Source organism: Triticum dicoccoides, chromosome 1B, assembly GCF_002162155.2.
Source record: "Triticum dicoccoides isolate Atlit2015 ecotype Zavitan chromosome 1B, WEW_v2.0, whole genome shotgun sequence".
Taxonomy (NCBI): Eukaryota; Viridiplantae; Streptophyta; class Magnoliopsida; order Poales; family Poaceae; genus Triticum; species Triticum dicoccoides.
Window position 1 is genome coordinate 317751559 of NC_041381.1, and position 19988 is coordinate 317771546.

The 19988-nt window shown below is 47.7% G+C and overlaps 1 protein-coding gene across 21 annotated transcripts; it reads right to left on the minus strand.

Annotated features, from left to right (window-relative positions):
• Window positions 1-1045: 1045 nt before the first annotated feature.
• Window positions 1046-19741, minus strand: LOC119332657. Of its 21 annotated transcripts, XR_005161093.1 has the most exons (8): window positions 19145-19739; window positions 18613-18813; window positions 16997-17104; window positions 16402-16540; window positions 16138-16329; window positions 3057-3126; window positions 2166-2355; window positions 1046-1473 (listed from the first exon to the last, which is right to left on the minus strand). XR_005161093.1 is itself a non-coding variant. In XM_037605822.1 (3 exons), the coding sequence occupies exons 1-3, from the start codon at window positions 4057-4059 to the stop codon at window positions 1434-1436; spliced, it is 312 nt and encodes a 103-aa protein (XP_037461719.1). In that variant the 5' UTR covers window positions 4060-4590; the 3' UTR covers window positions 1046-1433. The 21 variants fall into 21 exon arrangements, 1 of the variants encoding a protein (XP_037461719.1); XR_005161090.1 differs by having other exon boundaries at window positions 1046-2355; window positions 18613-18766; window positions 19145-19741; XR_005161110.1 differs by lacking the exon at window positions 2166-2355 and having other exon boundaries at window positions 19145-19741.
• Window positions 19742-19988: the final 247 nt, after the last annotated feature.

The window sequence follows — 19988 nt, forward strand, 5'->3', positions numbered from 1 at the left end:
TTTAACGCTCCATGTTCCAGTCTTTCTCCGATACACCTTAATCTCGGGTATTGACAGCTGCCATAGTCTGCCAAGTTCCATAAGGGGTGCCTTCCTAGGTCATACAAATCCGAAAAAACCCGTCAAAGCCTTCAAATTCTCCTAGTCTTCGAAGTCTTCAACAGTTGTAATTTCCGTTATCATAATGTATGGTAAAATCCTCTTCATTCTGAATGGTCTTAGTTGTCCGATATCTGGTCCTTCTTGGAGTGATCTCATCAGTCGAATCTTCGAGGGGTCAAAAGGGAAAGGGGTATGGTCTCACTAAAAGGGAATATTTGAATAAGCTCAGAAGAGAAGAGAGGTAAGAGATCCTTTTGAAAATAAAGTAGTAGAGAAAATCTTTCCTATGGGCTTGCCAGTTTCTAGGGTCACGTCCTATAGTCAACATGTGCTCTGATACCATCTTGTAGCGACCCGACCCGAATGGGTCAAGTCTCTGTGCTTAAGTGTCATCCCTGGATCGATATGCTGACACACACATTACTCGGGGATTTATAACAATGGTAACACTACAGGAATCAGCTACTTTGCCGTCCGCCAAGGCAGACGGCAAAGGCATGGATGGCGGACGACAAAGGCCTTTGCCGTCTGTCGCGGACAACAAAGATAGCATCGATAAAGACCTTCTTTGCCGTCTGCTTTCTAAAGCGGACGGCAAAGGGGCCTTTGCCATCAGCGGCTGACGGCAAAAAAAGCCGACGGCAATAAATTCGCTGTTAGTCCGTTAGGTGGCTAACGGCAGTCTTTGCCGTCCGCGGCTGACGGCAAAGAAGCAAAGGTCTTTGCCGTCTGCTAGCAGATGGCAAAGTTTTTGCTTCTTTGCCGTCTGCCAGCAGATGGCAAAGTGTCCAGATGCACAGACGGCAAATCTCCTTCTTTGCCATCTCTGTCATTGATTTACAGTATGTTCAGCAATTCATATTCATATGTATAGCGCATGCATATATCACAAATATCAACACAGACCACAGGAAAATAAGACAAGATCATCCATAAAAACATATATATCATACGACCTTTATCACAAAGTAAGACGAGATCACACAAGTGTCGACAAATAAGATCACAAAGGTTGGCCTCCACATAACACAAAACTCAGGTGAGCATCACGGGATCTAGCAGCAACAACACCTAACCTACTGGATGGACACTGCAGTCCAGACCCAACACCACAAGCACACTACATACTAATTTGCGACCGCGCCGGTGATGCAACCACCACAACCAAAACTAAAAAGGCAAGGAAGGTGGGTGGTCCAGGTTGTTGTCTCCACGCCGCCTATGTTTGCCATCTCAAAATGCCAACAAAATGCCAACAGGTCCAGGTTGTGGTCATCAGCCTTCTTCATGCCATCAGCATGATCACCATTGCCTCCCGCACCCCGTCATCATCAGACTGATTTGCTGCTGCTGCTCGTCCTCCTACTCCGTCTGCATGGACAAGAGCAAGTTAGTTGAATGGCATGCACGATAAAACTACAAGGCATATATATTCATCTAGATTAATTCTACTAAGTACAGATTTTGCATCGATGGGTTTGACTTCAACAGAGACTGAAAAAAGAGCATTTTCCCCTCCCAATCCAAAACCTGCAGTACAAGTACAACTCTAAGAGAAGGAACTCTGGTACAACAAGAGGCGCTCCAAATCGAACTAAATCTCAGTTTCTTTATTTATCTAAGAAACATCACAACCATAACTTCTGCCAAGCAAGCAGTTATCATACTATCAGCTAAAGAAAAACAAAGGAAGATCACGTGTCACTTTCAGGGAAAACATCAGAAGTAGATGATAGGCAAAAGTAGATGATCATCAAATTCCATCACACTCCACAGTGAATAATGCTACTACTATTGATAGCAAGGACTAACTATTCCCACTACCTGGATGCAGCGTCCTTCACTTTGCAAACAAAAAAAAGAGCACATTATCCAATTCCTTCACATACATAAATGAATAGCAGCAACCAAATTCAACGGCACTACCAAAATCAAATATATTATATTATTAAACTGATAGAAAACGAACGGAGGAGATTCAATATTACTAAAACGATAGAAAACGAAAGGAGGAGATTCAAAATTACAAAGTTATGATAAATGAACGGCAGTGATTCGTTGACCTCAACTTGATGGCGGCATAAAGGCATACAGAGTCCACACGGCCAACGGCATGGCCAGCTTATAGGCAAAAGGAATCACATGGCCAGCTTAAGAAAAAGGAGTCCATAGTCCATACGCCACCTTCCAATGGCAAGCCAGGCTAGCGTATAGTCAATTAGTACATGAGCATGTTATTTCATCTCCACGGCACTACGCACGTAATAACAGCAATAATATTAAAATAAGTCTAAAAAACATGCATAACGGGAGTATATTCGAAGACATGCACCATAATTAAATGTACAAGTCTATCATCCAACACGTACAATAATATATGGATGCAAACTCCATCATGTACATGAAAAGAAAGTTCAGCTGGATTATGAATCAGTCACGTATATAAACAATATCCAGTCAAAAAGGAAGGTCCAGTAAAAAAAAAACATTCGGACTAGGAGCGACACATCAAACCATCAACGTATATCAGCAAAAAGCTATATGGAGGCAGCAATGTCGAAACCTATAAAAACAGAGGATCCACCAAATACTAAATAAAAATGAATTTACTTTTTCACTGGCACCTCAGTTGTTAAGTACATATGCTAAAAGTAAAAGAAACTGATTTCATTTTTTGCGGAAAAAAGAACTGATTGCAACCAAAGATTCTAAATAGAAGAAGGTATGTCATAAAAATGCTAAGGATAAAGGAAATTGACTGCGTGACATTGGTGCTAGATAGATTAGTGTATGTAATAAAATGTTAATCTTCTTTTTTGTGGGCGAATACAATTTTAATCTTCATCGCAACTTACCATCAAATATTTATTCATATTTCAAAGTTTGCAATTTTCTACCAGCATATTTATTCACTAAACAGCAAGCATGGATTGGGTTTGAAGCAGTCAACTTACATATACTCCCATGGACTGAATAAAGGGCACCTCATATTTGGTTTGAGAATGTCAATATTTCCAAGTAACTCTAGCAAGATGAACAAAGCCAGTCAATCATACATCAGCAGCCATTTGCCAATTTATTGAACTAATAATGAGCACAGAGAAACTAAGAGCAATTCATATCCCACTACATATATGCGGCAATTGCGTTGGTTTGCTGGTTTGCTGACGGCCACGCCAAACAAAGAGCTGATTGAACAGCTCATGTCACATCTAATACCAGAGAAAGCGCATAACCACTGCGATGCTTGTTGCTGAGCTGGTGACGAGTGCTCAGAGATGAGGCTAACGAACCTCCAATTTGCAGCGAATCTAACACTCACTTCACCTTCTCTGACCTGTCGCGGTGATCAATGAAAGGCAAAACAAAGCGGGTTTCTAAAATAATTCAGTTAACATAATCGCTAGACTCATCTACTAATTCATGTGTGACTGACTTGCTAGTACTATACTACACGTTGGGAAAGAGGTCCCAAATTCAGTGTGAGATGAGCTTACGAATTCAGTTAACAATGAACCTGAATCTATGCCTATGTCTGAAGGGAAAGAAGAAGGTTGGGGCTTTGAGCATGGAGGGAGGGAGGGACTGACAGGGCGATCCAGAAGGCGCAAACGAGGGGGACGGCGCCCCAGAGCAGGCCGCAGGCGAGCCCCACCGCCTGCCGGATCCAATGCACCGCGTCCAGCAGCTGGTCCTGCACACCAAAACCCAGACACCGAACCAATCCGAACCTCACGGAGTCACTCGGGGACACGCCGCCGGCGGCGGCGGCGGTGGCGGCACACATACCTTGTCCAAGTACGCGTCGGGGTCGAGGTACCGGATGGGGTTCGCCTTGGCCTTGATGCAGTCGCCGAGGTGGGCGGGCTTGAGGTGGTTGATGTAGAGCTGCACGCCAGCCACCCTCCGGTACCCCGACGCCATGTACCCGCCGATGCTCGCCGTCGACTCCGCCATCAGCGCCGAAACGCCGCCATTGAGAATCTTGAAGGGCTGCGACCATCCTGACCACGCCGACGTCGCTATGCCCGCAGCAACAGCAGCTCGACGCCGCTAGGGCCTCCTCGCGGCGCACCACCACCAGTGCCTGGGCGTGGCTCTCCTGGGCAAGGAGAGAAACCGGTCAGTGGAGATGGTGAGCGGGGAGAGGTGACCTCAGGGAGGAGAGCTAGGTGGTGGGGAACCGCGGGGATCGCCGGAATCTGGCGGCGGCGTGGGGTGGAGAAAGGGGATCGAGGAAGACGAGAGAGATGGGATCCAACGTGGGTGTGTGTGCGTGGGTTGGGCGTGCATCGTGGGTGGGGCCCAGGGCTGTGTGGGTCGTGGGTGGGTGTGTGCCAAGTCATCGATCCGTGTCCATGGCTGCGTTTATTCTTTGTTGTCTGCTGGGGGCGGGGGCGGCTGAGGGAGTCCTGGACTAGGGGGTGTCCGGATAGACGAACTATCACCGTCGGCCGGACTCCAAGACTATGAAGATACAAGATTGAAGACTCTGTCCCGTGTCCGGATGGGACTTTCCTTGGCGCGGAAGGCAAGCTTGGGGATACGGATATGAAGATCTCCTACCGTTGTAACCGACTCTGTGTAACCCTAGCCCTCTCCGGTGTCTATATAAACTGGAGGGTTTTAGTTCGTAGGACGAATAACAATCATACCATAGGCTAGCTTCTAGGGTTTAGCCTCCTTGATCTCGTGGTAGATCTACTCTTGTACTACCCATATCATCAATATCAATGAAGCAGGAGTAGGGTTTTACCTCCACCGAGAGGGCCCGAACCTGGGTAAAAACATCGTGTCCCTTGTCTCCTGTTACCATCCGCCTAGACGCACAGTTCGGGACCCCCTACCCGAGATCCGCCGGTTTTGACACCGACATTGGTGCTTTCATTGAGAGCTCCTCTCTATCGTCACCTATAGGCCCGATGGCTCCTTCGATCATCAACAACGACGCGGTCCAGGGTGAGACTTTTCTCCCCGGACAGATCTTTGTATTCGGCGGCTTTGCACTGCGGGCCAATTCGCTTGGCCATCTGGAGCAGATCGAAAGCTACGCCCCTGGCCATCAGGTCAGATTTGGAAGTTTGAACTATACGGCTGACATCCGCGGAGACTTGATCTTCGACGGATTCGAGCCACAGCCAAGCGCGCCGCACTGTCACGATGGGCATGATCTAGCTCTGCCACCGGACAGTGCCTTGGAGGCCGCACAAGAGTCCGCTCTGACCCTTAGCTCGGGGCCGACTACGTCGATCGAGGATGGGTGGCTGGACACCGCCTCGGGGGCTGCTACCTCTACGGCGATAGAGCCGAATACCGACCCTGCCTTTCGCAAAGCCCGTGACTTCGAGGCGCCGGACTCCGAACCTCCCGCGCCCCTGCCAATCGAGTCCCATTGGGCGCCGATCACGGAGTTCACTGCCGCAGATATCTTTCAGCACTCGCCTTTTGGCGAGATCCTGAATTCGCTAAAGTGTCTCTCTTTATCAGGAGAGCCCTGGCCGGATTATGGTCAGGACGGTTGGGATGCGGACGACGAAGAAATTCAAAGCCCACCCACCACCCACTTCGTAGCCACTATCGATGACTTAACCGACATGCTAGACTTCGACTCCGAAGACATCGACGGTATGGACGACAATGTAGGAGACGACCAAGACCCAGCGCCTACAGGGCGCTGGAAGGCCACCTCGTCATACGACATATATATGGTGGACATCCCAAAGGATGGGAATGGCGATGGAACAACAAAGGATGACCCCTCCAAGAAACAGCCTAAGCGCCGGCGTCAGCGGCGCCGCTCCAAATCCCGCCACAGCAAGAATGGAGATTCCGACACTGGAGATAATAACACCCCGGATAGTGCCGAAAACAACCCCCTCCAGCAAGATTCAGCACAAGAGGATGGAGAAACCAGCCCACATGAGAGAGTGGCAGACAGAGAGGTAGAGAACAATCATTATATGCCTCCCTCCGAAGACGAGGCAAGCCTCGAAGATGACGAATTCGTCGTGCCTGAGGATCCCGTCGAACAAGAGCGTTTCAAACGCAGGCTTATGGCCACGGCAAACAGCCTCAAGAAAAAGCAGCAATAGCTTAGAGCTGACCAAGACTTGCTAGCAGACAGATGGACTGAAGTCCTTGCGGCCGAAGAGTATGAACTCGAACGCCCCTCCAAAAGCTACCCAAAATGCAAGCTGCTACCCCGATTAGAGGAGGAAGCACATAAACCTACGTCACTAGCGCACAATACGGCCGACCGGCCACCTCGTGGCCACGACAGAGAGGCCTCTAGGCCCTCCACTAAAGCCGCACCCCGACGTCGCTCGAAAAGTACAAAGCCACGGGGGAATGCGCCGGACTTGCGAGACATATTGGAGGATAAGGCAAGACAAACAAGATCGATCTACGGATCGCGTGGGCGCCCCACCATACGTGACGACAACCGTCACGCCGGATACAGCAACGCCAGCCGGGCCGAACACAGTAGACAAAGCTCGTTTGAGCTGCGTCGTGATATAGCCCAATACAGAGGCGCCGCACACCCACTATGCTTCACAGATGAAGTAATGGGTCATCAAATCCTCGAAGGTTTCAAACCTGTAAACATTGAATCCTACGACGGCACAACAGATCCTGCGGTTTGGATCGAAGACTATCTCCTTCATATCCACATGGCCCGCGGTGATGATCTTCACGTCATCAAATACCTCCCACTCAAGCTTAAAGGACCAGCTCGGCATTGGCTCAACAGCTTGCCAGCAGAATCAATTGGGTGTTGGGAGGACCTGGAAGCCGCATTACTTGATAACTTCCAGGGCACATATGTGCGACCACCAGACGCCGATGACCCAAGCCACATAATTTAGCAGCCAGACGAATCGGCCAGACAATTCTGAACATGGTTCTTAACCAAGAAAAATCAAATCGTCGACTGTCCGGATGCAGAGGCCCTCGCAGTCTTCAAACATAACATCCGCGACGAGTGGCTCGCCCGGCACCTAGGACAGGAAAAGCCGAAATCCATGGCAGCCCTCACATCACTCATGACCCGCTTCTGTGCGGGAGAGAACAGATGGCTAGCTCGCAGTAACAACCTAACCAAAAACTCTGGTAGTTCGGATACCAAGGACAGCAATGGCAGGTCGCGTCGCAATAAGCACAAGCGCCGCATTAACGGCGACAATACTGAAGATACAGCAGTCAACGCCGGATTCAGAGGCTCTAAACCCGGTCAGCGGAAAAAGCCATTCAAAAGAACTACTCCGGGCCTGTCCAATTTGGACCGGATACTCGATCGCTCGTGCCAGATACACAGCACCCCCGAAAAGCCAGCTAATCACACCAACAGGTATTGTTGGGTGTTCAAGCAGGCAGGCAAGTTAATTGCCAAAAACAATGACAAGGGACTGCATAGCGATGACGAGGAAGAGACCCGGCCGCCGAACAATAGAGGACAGAAGGGTTTCCCCCCACAAATGCGGACGGTGAACATGATATACACAACCCACATACCCAAAAGGGAGCGGAAGCGTGCGCTCAGGGACGTATACGCGATGGAGCCAGTCGCCCCAAAGTTCAATCCGTGGTCCTCCTGCCCGATCACTTTTGATCGAAGGGACCACCCCACTAGCATCCGCCATGGCAGATTCGCCGCATTGGTTTTAGACCCAATCGTCGACGGATTTCACCTCACTAGAGTCCTGATGGACGGCGGCAGCAGCCTGAACCTGCTTTATCAGGATACAATGCGCAAGATGGGCATAGACCCCTCAAGGATTAAACCCACAAAGACGACCTTCAAAGACGTCATACCAGGTGTAGAGGCCAATTGTACAAGCTCAGTCACACTTGAAGTGGTCTTCGGATCCCCGAATAACTTCCGAAGCGAGGAGTTAATCTTCGACATAGTCCCGTTTCGCAGCGGCTATCATGCACTGCTCGGACGAACCGCATTTGCAAAGTTCAATGCGGTGCCGCACTACGCATACCTCAAGCTCAAGATGCCAGGCCCTCGAGGAGTCATTACGGTCAACGGAAACACCGAACGCTCTCTCCGAACGGAGGAGCATACAGCGGCTCTCGCGGCGGAAGTACAGAATAGCCTCTTAAGGCAATTCTCGAGTCCGACTGTTAAGCGACCGGACACCGTCAAGCGCGCCCGGAGTAACCTACAACAAGACCACCTGGCACGTTCCGAGCACGCGTAGCAATGCGGCCCCAACCCCAGCCCTCGCGAAATCGCGAGACCAGTACCACGCGTACATCACTATGCTCTGGAGATACCATGGGCATAGGGGGAAGGGCACGACCACGGCATGCCCAGAGTGCGGCTCAACCACACCAGGGGCTCCCAAATGTGTCATTCTTTTTTTTTTCTTATTCTCAGGACTCCGTTTTCCAGAAGCCCTGTCCGGCAATAGACTTGCCGAACTCACGATGCAACAGCCAGGGAAGCAGAAAAGCTACGTCGAGTATCCAGGTGATCTCCATTATGAGCATTATACCTGTTTTACATACCATTCCGCAGCCTACCCCTGGAGGGGGACATGTTAAATAGCCCCATCCCTTGCTTATCGCACTATTTGTATCGTTCTGCTTTCATTGCAGTATTTTTTGAATAAACAATGCATCGCTTTTTGCCTATCATTGCATTCCTTTTTCTATCTATATATGTTCATTTATGACATGTTGCATCCGTACGCTTTGGTATGGCCAAATACACCAGGGGCTTAAGTTCCCCAAATTATGGTGTGACAAGTCCGAACACTTTCACAAGTGCGGCACCCCGAACTTATAGCATTATATGCATCGGCTTCGAATCATGTCTTGGGTCAATAGTTGGGTTTGCCCGGCTCCCATGTTTTGGTACCTTATGTTCCATTATATCGGCTAAGGTAGCGCTGGGAGAACCACTGCGATTGTGCCCTAGTTGAGCTGGGTCGAGCACCTCAGTGGAGAAAGCTAAAACTGACCGTCATGATAAGGCAAGAGCTGGTCGCTGTTCGAGAGGTTTTTTCGAGTCCCTAAAGACTTATGCCGCTTAGAGCAAGGAGCCGGCTTTGTCCGGCCCCAGGCGTGGATAGCGCCCCGAATTCGGTCTTCCGAACACTAGGGGCTTCACCGAAATTTAAAATTATAGAATTCTATGGCTAAGTGGGAGTGTTCAAGCATTAGAAGTCCGGTTGCCTCGTTCGTTGTGTTCAACGCCTCCCTAGAAGGACCCAAAAATGGGAACAAGAGCGCTTAAGTTTATCCCGAACACCCCAGCACTCGTGGCATGGGGGCTGAAGCCAACGACTTGCCATCTCTCAGATTTGATAAACGGCCGCACAGAAGGTAATATTTTAAATTAACAAGCGTTGCTTAGCGCATATGAACAAAGTTTTCAGCGCACAGGATAACAAAATGCGAGTCTACTCAAAAATTACATCTTTGGAGCATTCGGCCGCTATAGGGTGGGCACCCTTCAGGACACCCTTATAGTACACCTCGGGCGTGCGATACTCCTTGCCCGGCGGTGGCGCGTCCGTCACAAGCTTCTCGGCGTCCATCCTGCCCCAGTGCACTTTAGCACGGGCAAGGGCCCGACGGGCACCTTCAATGCAGGCGGAGTGCTTGATGACTTCAACCCATGGACAGGCGTCCACCAGCCGCCGCACCAGACCGAAGTAGCTCCCAGGCATGGCTTCTTTGGGCCACAGCCGAACTATGAGGCCCTTCATGGCCTGTTCGGCCAGCTTGTGGAGCTCGACCAGCTGCTTCAGCTGGTCGCTTAGGGGCACCGGATGTCCGGCCTCAGCATACTGAGACCAGAATACCTTCTCCGTCGAGCTCCCCTCCTCGGCCCGGTAGAATGCGGCATCATCGGACACACTGCGGGGTAGATCTGCGAATGCTCCTGGCGAGCTCCGGATTCGGGTAAGTAACAAGTAATTCGCTTTCACGTGCTTGCTTTGCATGAAGAATGCCTTACCCGCCGCTATCTTCTTTATCGCATCAATCTCCTGGAGGGCTTTTTGGGCTTCGGCCTTGGCGGCTTTGGCACTCTCAAGAGCCGAGGCGAGCTCGGACTCTCGAGTCTTCGAGTCACGCTCCAAACTCTCGTGTTTTTCCACGAGAGCCTGGAGCTCTTGCCGCACCTCCGCCACCCGCGCCTCCTGCTTCTCTCGCTCGGTGCGTCCCGCGGCCGCATTGCGTTCGGCCTCGGACACCGCTTCCTTCAGGGTTGCCACCTCGTTCATAGCCCCTGCAATACCCACGTTATTCCTGTCATTTTTTGCAACCAAATCCTTTTCTATAAGGTATAACTTTAATAAGGTATTACTTACCTTCCTTGTCCTCGAGCTGCTTCTTGGCACGGCCGAGCTCGTTCTCGGACCGCTCGAGGCTCTGCTTCAATGCATTGACCTCCGCAGTCAGTGCGGCAGAGGTCAGCAGCGCAACCTGCATTCCCATATTGACATACTTATGTTAGACTCCTGTGTATATCTTATTAGATCCTCAGTTCGGCTTTTCTTTCCAAACACCGAACTGAGCATCAGGGGCTACTGTCTATGCGATACTATTTAACATATATTAAATTCCTTACCTCAAAGCCTGTTAGAAGGCTGGTACAGGCTTCAGTCAGCCCGCTCTTGGCGGACTGAACTTTCTGGATCACCGCGCTCATAACAGTGCGGTGCTCCTCGTCGATGGAAGCGCCATTGAGCGCCTCCAGCAAATTATCCGGTGCCTCCGGTTGGACGGAGGTCACCGGCGTCGCTGTCTCGCCCTTCTTACGAAGGGGCCACCCGCCGGACTCCGGAACCACCAAAGGTTCCAGTGCGGAGTCCGGTCCAAAGTCCGGGAGGTTGCCCTGCGGCACCTCCGGGACCTCCTCCTCCTGGCTGGTCCCTTTCTGGGACCCCGCCTCGGCGTCGTCTGCGTCACGGGGGGAGGAGGCGGTCGGAAGTGAAGCGCTATTCACATCCGACGAACCCAGGGACCCGCTCGACGAAGCGGGGAGGTCATCCTTGGGCGGGCTACATGGTTGTGTTCGGTGTTAGAAGACACTATGCGACGAAAGAGAAATCATGGGTTATTATGGAATCCGGACACTTACGATCTCGCCAGGGGCTTGGCCCTCGAAGGCCACTCCTCTTCGCCGTCGTCGGCGTTGGTGGAACAGTCCGGAGGAAAGGTCCTTCCCTTCTTGGACCCTTCGGCCTCCCCCGTTGGGGAAGCCTTCCTCCTTCTCTCCCCCGCTGGGGGAGAGGCCTCCTTTTTCTCCTCCTCTTCTTCGTGGGAGGAGTCCGCCTCGGAGTCATCGGACGATGAGTCCGATAACACCTGGCGCCGGGAACTCCTCCAAGTTCCCGTGGCCTTCTTCTTGGCCATCTTCTCCGGCACCACGTAAGGCGCCGGAACTAGCAGCCCTGTTAATCGGGCGTCCGCTGGGTCTTCTGGCAAGGGAGCTGGACAACTAACCTGCCCGGACTTCTTCTGTCAGGCCTGTCAAAGGCAAGAGAGATTAGATCCTGCATAAAATCAAAACTTTGAAAAGCAAGTGTCCCGTAAAGGGTACGATAGCTTACCTCGCTAGCATGACGCTGCGAGCTGAATCCGCGATCTTCGGTAGTGGATGCGGGAGCCTCGGCGCCCTTGAACAGCACCCTCCAGGCGTCTTTGTACGTAGTGTCGAAGAGCCTACTCAAAGTCTGGTGCTGTGCCGGATCAAACTCCCACAATTTGAAGGTCCGTTGTTGACACGGGAGGAACCGGCAGATGAGCATGACCTGGACTGCGTTGACGAGCTTGATCTTCTCGTTCACAAGATTTTGGACGCAGGTTTGGAGTCCGGTCAGCTCCTTCAAATCACCCCATTTCAGGCCCTTCTCTTTCCAGGAGGTGAGCCGTGTGGGGATGCCAGATCTGAATTCGGGGGCCGCTGCCCATTCAGGGTCACGCGACTCGATGATATAGAACCACCCCGATTGCCACCCTTGGATGGTTTCCACGAAGGCGCCCTCGAGCCATGTGATGTTGGGCATCTTGCCCACCATGGCGCCTCCGCACTCCGCCTGCTGGCCGCCCACCACCTTCGGCTTGACATTGAAGGTCTTCAGCCATAAGCCGAAGTGGGGGGTGATGCGGAGGAAGGCCTCGCACACGACGATAAACGCCGAGATGTTGAGGATGAAATTCGGGGCCAGATCATGGAAATCCAGGCCATAGTAGAACAAGAGCCCCCGGACAAATGGGTGGAGTGGGAAGCCTAGTCCGCGGAGGAAATGGGGAAGGAACACCACCCTCTCATGGGGCCTGGGGGTGGGGACGAGTTGCCCCTCGTCGGGGAGCCGATGCGCAATGTCGTTGGACAAGTATCCGGCCTTGCGCAGCCTTTTGATGTGCCCCTCCATGACGGAGGAGGCCATCCACATGTCTCCCACTCCGGACATGGTTGGAGAAGGTCGAGGCGAGATGTGCGGACTTGGGCGCTGGAGCTCGAGTGCGCAGAGATGGATAAGCAAAGGAGGAAGAAGGCGTAGGTAAAAAGGTGGATCCTTATCCCCTTATATGGGCGGACGAAGCTATGCGTCCCACCAGCCTGGTAAAATTCGCTTATCTCCCAAGCGCCGCAGTCAATGGCGTGGTTGGGTTACCCACGCCCGTATTGATGAGAATCCCGAAATACGGGGACACGATCTCTGCTTTGACAAGGCGTGCCAAGGAAACCGCTTCGCTAAACGCGCTGAGGTGGGACAATAAAAACAATTCGAATAAGGGCTTGGCCGTGGTGTGACGTCATGCCACGAGATACGTCAGCAGATTGAACTTGTGTAAATATTATTCTCTCTACGGTGGTATGTGAAACTTATTTTGCAGAGTCGGACACTATCCTGGTGTTCAAAATCTTCTATGAATTATTCGGAGGAGGAGCCCGCCTTACAATGCCGAAGACAATATGCGCACCGAACTCGTCGTCATTGAAGCCTGGTTCAGGGGCTACTGAAGGAGTCCTGGACTAGGGGGTGTCTGGATAGCCGAACTATCACCGTCCCGTGTCCGGATGGGACTTTTCTTGGCGTGGAAGGCAAGCTTGGCGATACGGATATGAAGATCTCCTACCATTGTAACCGACTCTGTGTAACCCTAGCCCTCTCCGGTGTCTATATAAACCGGAGGGTTTTAGTCCATAGGACGAACAACAATCATACCATAGGCTAGCTTCTAGGATTTAGCCTCCTTGATCTCGTGGTAGATCTACTCTTGTACTACCCATATCATCAATATCAATGAAGCAGGAGTAAGGTTTTACCTCCACCGAGAGGGCCCGAACCTGGGTAAAAACATCGTGTCCCTTGTCTCCTGTTACCATCCACCTAGACGCACAGTTCGGGACCCCCTACCCGAGATCCGCCGGTTTTGACACCGACAACGGCCGTTAGACACGTTAGATTATTTTCTTTGCCGTCCGCTTTCGGACTCTTTGCCGTCTGCTAGCAGACAGCAAAAATAATATCCGTTAGATAGTTCTCGTTAGTGGGCCACCCATCCTCTTTGCCGTCCGCTAGGAGACGACAAAGATTCTACGCCGTCAGCTAGCTGACGGCAAAGAGCAGGCTGATGGCAAACACTCCCTTTGTCGTCCGCTTTTTTTTGCCGTCAGCTTTCTGTAAGCTGATGGCAAAGACCTTCTTTGCCGTCAGTTAGCAGACGGCAAAGAGCTGGCTGACGACAAAGATCCTGATTCCAGTAGTGTAAATCACATGTATAAAGTAACGTAAATACTATTACCTCAATCCAAATAGCGGAAGTAACAAGGTTGTGGATTCCCATCAACACCAACGACAAAGTTGAGTATAGGAATCGTAACCCTAATGTATCACTTACTCGTCGTAAGATCCTGCAACATGAGACGTTGCAGCCACAAAGGGTCAATACATTGAATGTACTGGCAAATTCACACTACTAGTAGAACGCCTATGCGTTGCCACGGGCTTTTGAAGAAACAAAATGACAAGCAACCGAGAACAATGCACATCTTAACTAACACACATTTTTTTTACAATCAGCTAACACACATCATACTATCAAACACAATAATATGTTATTGACACTCAAAAATTGTTGCTGGAACCAAGCAACCAGTAGTTGAATGCAAAACGATTCAACTCGGCCGACCGGTCACGCCGCGTGTCGTTTCATGTTGGATCACACACCACCAATGTTTCTTTCTTTTTTACTAACCTTATCCCTAGTACTAATGGAGCCACTCATTCTTATCCCTAGTACTCTCTCCATCTGAGTTTACACGTCTTACACGTGTACCTAGGTCATTAATATGACCAACTTAATAAGAGGCATACATTACAAAAAGTATATCATTAGAAACTTTAGATATTTTATTTTCTAATGATATAATTTTTATGTTAAACAATTTATTCTATATAAGTTAAATTGATGATCTAGATACACGTGCAAGACTTATAAACAGCGATGGAGGGAGTAAAAATGTTTGAATTCATCCACACCCTTACATGCTGTATTTTTCTTATCACATCACACATTTGGTCAATATAGGCTTAAATACAAATGCGTGCCAAGATTGTGAAAAATTTCGTAGTCTACCAAACCATCTATGAAATTACCATCTAGATACATCCCTTGTAACAAGGATGAGTGGGTGCTACACCTCAGAATATACAGAACAATAATAGCTCAAGATTGCATATTAGCCTGTAAATTCATGGAGCCAACTTCTATCAAGAATATATTTTTTTGCAAGTCTATGAACCCCTAAGTTGGACTTGAATACAAAGTTTTGAATACCAACATTTTCATTTATTCTGGCTTTAACCTTTTTGTATGGTAAGAATCCCATTTATTCTGCTTTTGTCAAATGCAAAAGCTATTTGATATAGAACCACACTTGCATGCCGTTATTTGAATTCAGTAAATCAACTATGGTTTTGCTCTTTAGGAAAAATATCCGTAGATCTGGCAGTAATTCTGATAAGAAATCTCATAGTTTCCAAGTCATGCATGCTTTTCTTTTGCAGAAAAATATTCGCTAATCTCAATTCTGCTTGAAACATCACACATAATTGTGAAGTGCTTCACTTTTTAAATTGGAGTGCCAAAATTTATAGTATAAAATTATACAGAGATATAGACAATTAATTCCATAGGACACAAAAACTTCAACTGAATCATCATTTTGTTAGTTTTCGTATTGTAATCAGTAAAATCAACACCTTTTATACTTCAACAAATACCATGAGTGACACAAGCAAACTCGGGAGGCTAATTTTGACAATTACCTCTAGACAAGTAATGTTGAACTCACATGACACTCTCTGAAATACTGAGAAAAATAGAGGATAATATAGTAAGAACAACTATACATTAATTGCTTTAAAAGGAAGTAAATATTTTATAATTAACAAGTTTTCTATGGCTAAATGGAGGGTCAACTACAGATAATCCAAGTGAGTTAAGTGAATCCATGCACCGATGATTTAATCATAGTTGGGGAAGCAAATAATGTTTTGTTCACGATAGAGAATAATCCACTTCTGTAACTTCATATGCTTTTCTTCCATACATCAGCATATATTGAATTTTGTTCCGACCCGAACCCTACAATACAAACGACGGAATAAAAAACAATCACTGACGTGCTCTCTATCAGGGAAGCTTAACGGGTCCTCAAGTAAGTTGATTGACTCAACAACAACCAATGGAGAAGTCTTGTGTACATGCTACCTAATGGCCTTGTACCATATAAGTCCATCCAGCCTACCGGTAGCATTAGATGTCAACCGATAAATACATTATGCGTAAAACAACATGATGGCAAATTAGATGTCAACCGTTTCTGTAATATTCAAATAAACTACAAATTACAAAGGATTAAAAATGGCAACCAATTATTATTTTTCTTGAGAAAAATGTGAAAGAACTACCACATGTTGTAAAAATCGCTAATGTTGTAAGCTGTTTGATGTCACAAATAAATAGCTACATCTAGCATAAACAAGATAGGAACATCACCTTGACAAGTTGCTACTTTGGGAATGTGCCAGAATCCCTTAACCAAGAGTGAAGAAACCATGGGAAATAATTTTTCAGCACATACTTGTTGTTCTTGCTCCTTAAATGATTCAACAAATTTTCTGAATATTTTGTTCATGAATCATCACACCCTAACTGTTTTACCAATATATCACGTGTCTTGGTTTCATGCTGCCACCAAAATCAAGAAGTCAGCTAAATGTGTCAAAATGTTATTCTGCCAATTTTTTCATCCGAACTAACCTGAATTGAAAGCCTGTAACTTGCGTAGTACCTCCCTTCAACTTTCAGAAAATAAGTCCTACAATAATTACAACTTCCCACCTTGCTGTTGCATGCGTAGAGACAATTGTTTTCACTCCACTACAAGGAATTCCAGCACCTGGATGCAACAACAAGAAATTCCCTTATGATTTCGAGTACAGAGCCTTCAAAATCTGACCATCTGTAGAGGCAACAATATTCTATACATCAAGTTTACTTCAAGTATATTATATTACTTCAAGTATATGCAATAAAGATACATGTTGAAAGAAAACGGATCTATGTTAGTACTCTAATACTCTATACATCAAGTTTATATCATCTCAAAACAAAACCAACATGTTAATTACTCTATTGACCAACATGACCCAAGCAGTTTAAACATTTGTCATATAACCCAAATTATCGGGGTTCCAGCCGTTGGGTTATCTGAAGTGTAGGTAACTTGTAAAGGTCAAAGGCATGGACATCGTTCCAATTTGAGGCACTAGAAAAACATGTCACAATGCAAGTATTCAGGTCATGTATCCCGTTGTTTCTGCTTCTGCAATGAATATGTTAAGAGTTGAGTTACCTGTTACAGAGAGACTCGACTCTTAAGTGCAGCAGATGAAATCAGTGTATCCTCTTTCTGCTAACCCTTTGTATCTTTGAAATCTTCAAGCTCTTGTCATGGTATTTGCTTCAAGGACATCAAACAAATCAGGTGAGATCCAACAAAAGGAAGGCAATTTCACAAATCCATTCAGAAATTGAGAGAATGTTAGCATTTTATTTATGTGATGACTGCCTCAACCAAAATCCATATATCTTGGGAGACGTAAGGCACCAATCAAAACCATATTAAAGCAGCGGACAGAGAGGTCCGAGAAGAACAAATAAATGCAAGAACAGAAATAGGGGAAAGGAAAGGGAAAGTGAGGTGTATTGATGCCTCAACGAACATGTGACCTCGGCCCCTTAGCACCTACAGTGCAACACAGAGGAATGAGGAAGCAACTTGTAGCCTCAAGACTAATGGTGGTTTCTACATTGTTGAACCTTTAGATGCATTGGTAAGTGCATATATAATGAAACTGCAACAATACTAAGCTAAATAGATTCTTATAAAAGGATTAAATAATCAACTCAAGGCATGTCTGAAGATGAAACTTATTTGCACAAGACCCATCGGAAGTAGCTTGTGCCATGTAGTTATGAGCTTAAGTTAAGCATTTACTCATCGATGAAAAGCATCGAGCAACATCAGCTATAAAACAAACTACATTTTCATAATAAGATGACAAAGGCATGAAATACCCAAGAAGCAGTCATGACAAAGGCCGTTTGGGCAGCCATGGTGCATGGGATCAAGGCAAAGGCGGAGCCGACAATGGAGTCCGGCCAGAGATAGAGAGGCGACCGGTGATGAGCATGAGTACGACAGAATAAGGCGTCCCTGGCGAGCAGGGCGAGGCCGACCGTGCAGAGAATCAAACCATAGTTAATTGCCCATATATTGCAATGGGGCCACAAATATTCTCTTGTTGAAAAGAAACTGTTAAACATATATAACAAAATTTGCTCTTCTATAACTCAAGTTATATAGTTATCAGGTACACTCTAGTTATATAGTTATACAACTGTACGTTATGTGTCTGACCGATTTCATCTTAATTGACGAGCAAAAGTTCAGGAGTAGACGACCCATAATTTATACTTCAACACCAATCTCGACAAGGTGCACAATATCTATATACTTAATGTAAGATGCCATATTTTCTATCCATGCCTACAAAAAAACCAATATTTTCAAAATGTGCAGTGGACAAACATAAATGAGACATAGAAGTTCCCAAAAATAAGACTGCAATAAGGACCTAGAGCGTATCGTCTGATGGATTTGAAGGGCAACACGACTCGACGATCATCGCCCAGTTAAGAATGGTAGGATCGCCTTTGTAGGCCTCGTTTGTGATTGCTTTTACTCTTGAAAAAACAAGCTAAGAAAAGGAAACATATGCACAATATTGAAACTCTTGTATAACAGGAAAACACGACTGCAAAATTCAGAGTTGGTAAACTAAAATTAGCAGTAATTGTTTGCTGGTAGCATTTCATATAGCTATGCATATAATGATATCCATTGGTCACCAAGCATGACAGATAACAGGAATCCATTTCTGATGTCCATTTAAGCTAGAAATTTACCTGAACAAAAGCTTTATAGTAGCTTTTGAAAAAAAAAGTTTTGTAGTAGCTTCCTAAAAAAAAGCTTTGTAGTAGCTCTTAAGTGTTGCATCATATATGAAGTCGTCATGAGAAGCCAGCCTCCTTGCCCCATCTTACATATTGTCCCTTCCCTCTGTAATCTTCCCAGTTATTGCATTGTGATAGTATTAACCACGTAATCTAGTGCATGGCAAAATGAGATGAAAAAAAATCAGACACCATAACCTGAAGAAACTACTGTTGTGCAGAGATCAACCTTTTATACAGAGACATCCCTTAGGCATGCAAATTTCTTCATGAAATACATGATGAGCATCCAGTTTAATATGTTTCCATTTTCTTGTTACTTTTTTTGCTAGTGGATCAGTGTGGGATGTGAATGAGATAGCAATTTCAGAAAATAAACATGGTATAAAATGTAAGATCTAGATTTTTATGACTATCTAACAAGAAAAGCGCTACTCAGGAATGCATTTCGTCAAGCAGGTAACCATCTTCACAGAATGCTCACCGGAGCACATCCTCGTCATAGCAGAATGGCATGGTCTACAGCACGTGAAAGAACCGCCCCCAGGCGGCCGGGGGCTGCCTCATCACTCTTGGTCACTGCCTGCGCCGCACTCGTGTCTCCCGCTCGCAGGAGCGCCGTCAACTGCGGCCATCGGCCACCACGCAGGAGGAGAGGAAGGCGGGGGCCTCTCCCACTGGGGATCGACAGTGATGAGTACCTGGATCTCAGACACATGGGGGCGCAGGCAGAGGAGTTGTGGTGGAGGCGGGCGTCATTACCGGCGGCGCAAGGAGCTATGCGGGCGGCGCCATGGGAGCCACACGAGTGACATGGCAAGGTTGGGGCGCTCCTTGGCCGGGGAAGGTGCGCGGTGAGAGATAGGAGAGTGGCGGCGAGTCCCCAGCCGCGGCAGGGTGCCCCTTCGGTACCGACGAAGTGCAGTACCGCCCTTCCTTGCAGAGGCTGCAGGGGCGGGAATCAAACCGCCCTGCCTTGCAGAGGTGGCGGCGGCGTTGTCTCCCCCTCGGACGGCGTCGGCGGGAGTAGATGGGATCGATGGGAGGGGGCAACAAAGGATGGGGTTTTTTTGGCATGTTTTTTTTCGCGGGAGGGTTGTGAGCTTACGGAGGTGGGACGATAGACGAAAATAAACCAGTGATTTGACGGAGGTGGGAGGGTAGACGAAATAAAACCAGCGAAAATTAACCGGCGGACTATTCATCAACTGCTCTATTAGGAGTAGAGATAGAGCAATGATGAATAACGGCTATCACTACATGCATATGTGGCTGGTGGAGGCTCTATGGTTATAATATTTTTGCGAAAAGCCAATTTTTCAATAAGG

What these genes read in the sequence shown, in the direction of transcription:
- LOC119332657 (XM_037605822.1), bottom strand. Translation starts at nt 4,059, where the DNA reads ATGGCGGAGTCGACGGCGAGCATCGGCGGGTACATGGCGTCGGGGTAC. An exon ending in CCGACGCGTACTTGGACAAG is followed by an intron (nt 3,797 to 3,891) that starts GTATGTGTGCCG and finishes TTTGGTGTGCAG; the next exon opens with GACCAGCTGCTGGACGCGGT. An exon ending in TGCGCCTTCTGGATCGCCCT is followed by an intron (nt 1,474 to 3,692) that starts GTCAGTCCCTCC and finishes TTGTCCATGCAG; the next exon opens with ACGGAGTAGGAGGACGAGCA.